This window comes from Aegilops tauschii, chromosome 2 (genome assembly GCF_002575655.3).
Source record: "Aegilops tauschii subsp. strangulata cultivar AL8/78 chromosome 2, Aet v6.0, whole genome shotgun sequence".
NCBI classification, from domain to species: Eukaryota; Viridiplantae; Streptophyta; class Magnoliopsida; order Poales; family Poaceae; genus Aegilops; species Aegilops tauschii.
The window spans coordinates 535,621,280-535,627,798 of record NC_053036.3 but is presented as its reverse complement, the minus strand read 5'-3'; the positions used below and the strand labels follow the sequence as shown (position 1 = coordinate 535,627,798).

The 6,519-nt window shown below is 39.6% G+C and overlaps 1 protein-coding gene across 1 annotated transcript; it reads right to left on the bottom strand.

The window, feature by feature from the left end:
- Positions 1–4,464: 4,464 nt before the first annotated feature.
- Positions 4,465–6,090, bottom strand: LOC109780798 (F-box protein At5g49610). The gene has a single exon (XM_020339384.4). The coding sequence runs from the start codon at positions 6,088–6,090 to the stop codon at positions 4,846–4,848; it is 1,245 nt and encodes a 414-aa protein (XP_020194973.1). The 3' UTR covers positions 4,465–4,845.
- Between the last annotated feature and the right edge of the window lie 429 nt (positions 6,091–6,519).

Genomic DNA, 6,519 nt, shown 5'->3' with positions numbered 1-6,519 from the left:
TCGCAATGACGGTCCCAACTACTAGTTCTTATTATTCAAGTCATGGATGCATGTCAATTATGTATGCAGACCAATACTTCATGCAAAAGTATTCAAGATATACACTATTCATGGATCTTATATAGTAATATACAAAAAATGTATCGATTTCTTCTATTCATATTTAAAATTTGTTTATCTATTATATATTGTTTAACTAACAAACAACATAATAATATATTTAGACATTGACTACTTAAAAATTCATCTGTCATAGTTCATACAAAAATAATTTACTGATGTTAGTTATTATTAAAAATTTCATTTGTATAAATAGTTGTGTTATTTATAGACATTATAAATTCTAAACACACGCTTTGTTTTGGAGTTAGTTACTAAATAGATAGTATACTTTACAGTTAGTTATTAAGGATTTCATGCGGGGTTTGTTACAAAACCTATTAAGTTTTGGAAATTACATACCTGATGTGTACTTCTTATGGGAACACAAAGGCTATTCTAGTAATTTATAATTTTAATATCCATACACATATTGATTGTCTAAAAGAACAAAAAATTGTAATAATATTTTGTTATAATATCACTTTCATTGGTTTGTGGTTCTAGTTTTAACATCGAGGATTTTGAGGCCATGAAGATTTATAAAAATAATCATGACGATGATGAATGTGCAAAACCAAATAATACAGTTGTGTATAGCTATTGTGCAAAACTATCCTGATTAATCCATTGCACATCAAGAATTAACTTAAATTCTAAAATTCACTGTTCAAAAGAACAGAGCATTGCAAAATAATAATTAAGATACCACTTTTGTTGAATTGGGTTTTTATTATTAGTATCGAGAAATTCTCGGCCATGGAGTTTTATAAAAATTTCAGGATGTCGGTGAATGTGCAAAAGAAAAACTTATATAACTGTGTATAGCTTATTCGGAACAGGAAAAAATATATAGCGATTCAAAACTGCCTTTGGCACTAATTATGTGGAGAAGCGTGATGGCTTGTTTATCTTCTTCTATTCTAATAAATAACTAGTTGAGTGGCCCCGCGCAATTGTGCGGCTATATTTTCTATATAATTTTACATTTGATACTATTTTTATTATTTGGCCCTATTATCAAGCATCAACTAATATTTGGTTTAGCTCGATGATATGGTAGTACTAATATACAGTGTAAATATCAAATAGACATACAAACTATAGTACCAACATGTTTGACTTGAGAAATATGATTGTGTACTGTTTTCGCACAAAAGTCTTTCTATTTTAGTGCATTGAATTGTAGCCAACGCCATTTCTAAGTCAAAACATAAGATAAATGGTACTCAATAATGTGTCTGCATGAAAACAATTGACTAGTTTATGAATTCCTATCTTGCACTCCAGATCAATGGGGTGTACCATTCTATCCATAAATAGATTGTATATTTTGCGTTTACATAAGAAACATTTTTCTTATAAATGTTTAACATTTTTTAAGTACATGACTATCATTTTTAATATATGTTTTTGGTTTATACCTTTTCATACAAATTTTATAATTTTTTGTATAGATTAGAAATATTTTTCTTATACATGTTTATCATTTTATGGGTTTTCTTTTAGTTTTTATTTTTCATTTTTATTTTTACAGTACGCATTGTAAATTTTAGTGTACATGCGAAATATTTATTGATACATGTTGAATATTTTTCAATACATGAATGTACTTTTTCAAATACAACATGTTTTGAACAAGTTTTTCAAATACATATTAAAAGAAATCAAATGCATGTTGAACATGTTTTTAATGGCTGAAAACATTTTTGCAAAACTATGTGAACATTTTTTTACATTGTATAAATACTATTTTGTAAATGCAACGAACATTTTTCTGAAACGCAAGATTGTTTCTTTAAAACATCACCTACATTGTTATGAATGGTACGAAACATTTTTTTTTTCATTTATACAAACATTTTTGAATGTAACATACATTTTTTGATTGGTACCAAACATTTTTTTAAGGTGGCGACTAAATATTTTTCAAATAGATGTTGAACGCTAATAAAACGGAATGCAAAACAATGCAATGGAGAAAAGCACAGACACGTAGTAGTACATCCACTTGATCTTTTAAGAGAAAAACTAGTACAGACAGTTGCACACATAGAACAACCTGTGCTCATACGACCAATCATGCAAGCGATTAATTCACATGCATCGCAATAAGTGATGTGTAGACGCCCCCCCCCCCCCCCCCCCCCCCCTAGAAGCTCTTTGGCGTGGCGTCATCGGCAGCCTCCCCAACGCCAGGCCTAATGTATACGGTACATCTTAAGGGCCCGCTTGGAATGGGTATAAGTTTACACATTTGTATTTATTTTTACATGTGTAAATTACTGTCAACACATGATTTCTGTCAGAAATGAGAACGACGGGACAAGGCCGGTATCTTAAACCGGCCAGAAACGAGCAAAAACGCTAATCCAAATGGGCCTAAGCTGAAACTAGTCCTGGGCTGGGCAACCCACGACGGTTCGAGAGTTGCGCGATCTCACTTAGGAATATGCACGGCCATGGTGCTCTGTGTTGTGAAAATGCAGATGGCGGAAAAAACGGCCGGAAGTGTTTGGCTGGTCCACTTGGCTTGATAATACATATGGAGTACATGAAGTAGCGGGTGAAGCGGTTCCGTTGATATTTTACCATGTGACATAAGTGGTAAGCGATCCAAACAATTCAAAAAACAAGTAGTGGGTGAAGCGGGTTTTTGTGTATCTCATGAAAGAGCTCGTTGCAACAAAGTTTGAGAACCTTTTCAATGTACCGTATTGATATGGAGGTTAAGAAGCCAGAAAAATGACCCTTGGATGTTAACATGTTGGTATGGTTAAGCAAATACTCTTTCCGTCCCATAATATAAAAGCGTTTTTGACGTGTAAAAAACGCTTTTATATCTAGTGTCAAAAACGCTTTTATATTATGGAATAGAGGGAGTACAAACCTGATGCGATTGTTTCCTTTGTCGCCGGACCAAATGGAACCAACAGACAAGCCGAGAAACCAACATGCATCAGCGAGGTAAAGCTTCTCGGTTCGGTGCTTTGCTGCAGTTATGCTGAAACATAGTAACACTACTGTACAGTGATGATGATTAGTGAGCTACTCCCTCTGTCCCATGATATAAGACGTTTTTGCAAGCTAACAGAGGGAGTAAGTATTAATGTAGTACCAAGACCACCTGATTCTCTGCAGCAGGTTAGGCTGTGGAACCAAAAGCTCACATAGATTCATCAGAATTCATCAGCTACAGCAAAAATAGATAAAAGGAACTAGTTCACTTCAGTGCTTTACCGCTGAGGACCAAGATCAAATAGGAGTTGCAACAGTCTGATTGAGACTTGAAGTACTCAGTACACCAAACACGTTTACAGTACTACACTGCACTCACTAGTACCAGCGTTTACAACAATCGCATTCCTTAAACGTTATGACCAAGAAAGCCAGATTGCAGCAGCATAATTTAGCCACATGGAACAAATTCGTGCCAGGGCAATAGCTAGACAAACAACAATACTAATGGTGTTATCTTCGCAATTACAATATGCTTAATCTGTAGGCATTGCTCCGGAAAAAAAAGAATCAAACTAGAGGGAGTGTAAGCACTAGCAGATTGAATGGCACTATTTAAGTTGATTCAGAAATCAACACACAAATAATTTTGCCTTGCCATTTACTCGTTTTTCTCACCCAGCTTCAAGAAAACTTTTAGGAAAGCTGGTTCACAGCTTAGCTTTAAGAACTTCAACTGTAGCAGCCTGAATTCATTGGCTACAGCAAAAGTAGATAATATGTATACTTGCTCAATGGTAATGAGTCGCCGAAATCTTGAGAACTAACATCAAATAGGCATTATGGCAGCCTGATTGAGACTTCCAATACACTAAAAAGTTCAGCCTACACTCACCACCATATTATCACTTAAGGCACATAATCCTTAATAAATATTATGGCCAAGAAAACCAATAATCCTTAAATATCCTTAAATATTGACCACATGAAACTACTTCGTATCTAGGACAATAGCTACACAAACAAGTAGAAAAAGTAACCATGTTCGTTGAAGATTGCAATATGCTTAATCTCTAAGGTTACCAGGGATTGTTCCAAACGGAAAATCAAGCTACCAGGAGCATGAGCACCAGCAAATTGGATGACATACTTTAAGTCGATTCAGAAATCAACAGACAAACTGTTCAGTCTCAGGTGTAGCGGGTGTTTTTCTCAACGGACATAATTTTCTCGTTTTTCTCACCCAGCAAGAAAACTTTGTAGGAAAGCTGGTGTTTTCTTTCGTCACCGGTGCAATATTTCAGTCTCTCAGCTTAACAGGTTAGCTTGCACAAGTTGAACTGCGGCAGACTGAATTCATTAGCTATAGCAAAAGTAGATCAGAAGAACTTGCTCAATGGCAATGAGTCACCGAAATCTTGAGGACAATATACTAAAAACAAATCAGACCACAGTCGCCATATTAGGACTTGGCGCACATAAGCCTTAAATATTATGGCCAAGAAAACCATATTTCAGAATAATTTAGCCACATGAAACTAATTTGTATCTAGGACAAACAAGAAAAACAGTAACCATGTTCTTTGGGACTGCAATATGCTTAACCTCTGAGGTCACTAGGGATTGCTCCGAACAGAAAATCAAGCTAGCAGGAGTATACGCGCCAGCAAATTGAGGATATAATTTAAGTAGATTCAGAAATTAACAGACAAATAGTCCAGCCTACAGAAGATGAGCCAATTCCTTGAAGAAGCACAAGCTTGAGTTTAGCGGCTACTTGAGCTGACACTACTGACCATCTGCACCTGCTAATGAGTCTGAGAATAGTGGAACATAGGGTACAAATAGTGGTGCTCTGTCTTTCTTAAGATTAAGGATACGACAGAATTCCCGATGTTGCATATCATAAGATGCCAATGTATCAACATCACATGAATCCAGGAAAATAGTGTCACGGTCTGGATGAATAGCAGTCACCTTGTACTCCGCCCTAGTTTTGCTTCCTAACTCATCATTGCTGACACTATGCTTCAAGACCCATTCTTTACTATCATAATCTTCCATGCACCAGACTGATGCTATCTTGGTAGCTAGGGATGTATCCTCCTTCTTGTTCTTGTCAACAATACCTAGGGGTGTGGTAGCATAGTGCAAGCACCCCTGTGACAATCCAATCGTACCAAAACTCAAACCACCTGACGGCACACGGATAGCCTTCCACACCTGCCCCTCCATGTCCACTGCTACCAGCACAGCATCGTCGTCCAACTTCATGGGTTTCAGCATACCAAGCAAGTGCAGCATACCGTGAAAGAAGACACTTGCAAGGCCAGCGTACAGGGTAATTTTCTCAACCAAGCGGCTTTGTCTACGCTTCCAAGCTCCAGTTTGCGAAGAGTAGATGTTCACTCCTGTGACGCAATCCTCCTGATCGGTCTTCTCAAACTGAAGAACATGGAAATGGGACGATACTGCTGGATCAAAACCCAAACGAGCTACACCGCGATGGCCATTTGGCACCTTGGCGTGAGGGGGCAGATCGACCCACCTCTTGGTGGCCGGATTGCACACGATGAAATGAGATTCAAGCGGCGTACGCTTGTCCGTTGAAGGAGAAGAAGGGGCCATGTAGCAGAGGCAGAGGAGAAGGCCATTGCAGGCGTCCAGCTGGTCGACGTACAAGTACTTGTCGGGTGGCAGGAAAGAGAGGGACAGGTCGACCGGCGGGGCTGCGCCGACGGAGACGTTGGCCAAATGAAACTTTTGGAAGCGAGGATCTGCCCAGTGGTAGGTGCTGTAGAGGAAGCCGGCGAGGGTCTGGGGCAGCTTCTTGCGGTTGGCCGGGTCCGCGATGAGGGCGCGCCAGGACGGCGAGACGCACTTGACGCGGTGGACGGACCTGGCGGGGAGGCGGGACAGGATCTCCACGATGAGGTCATCCGTGAGGGGGCTGGCCGCCGCCGCCATCTCCTGCGCCGACGCCGGAGGGTTGGTCGCCCTTGCCTTCTTGTGCCCAGAGCTCTTCTCCTCCATGGCGCCGCTTAAAGGAACAAGGGATTCACAATGGATTCATCAATCTGGGCTAGAAGGACGAATTGATGGGGGAGCAGAAGGTTTTCCAGTGCGCGTGAAGAGAAATACCTTGGCTTGAGGCGGCGGCGTAGGGTGCGATTGTTCGTCGGACGCGACGGCGGCGGCGTAGGCGGCGACGGGGGTTCCGTAACCCACCGATTGGGGAAATGTTACTGTAGCGCAATGGGGGTAGTGGCCAGTGGGTAATGTTGGGCCGCAAAAGCATTAGCAGTGAAATACTGGGCCGTGTTCTACATTAGTACTCATCTTCCATGACCATGTTGGCCCCTCATTGTTATTTTTATTTTGAGGGGCCAACATTTTATTATTATATTTTTGTCTCAAAAAAGATGGTGGCCCCTAAAAAAACTTATGTACTACTCCCTCCGT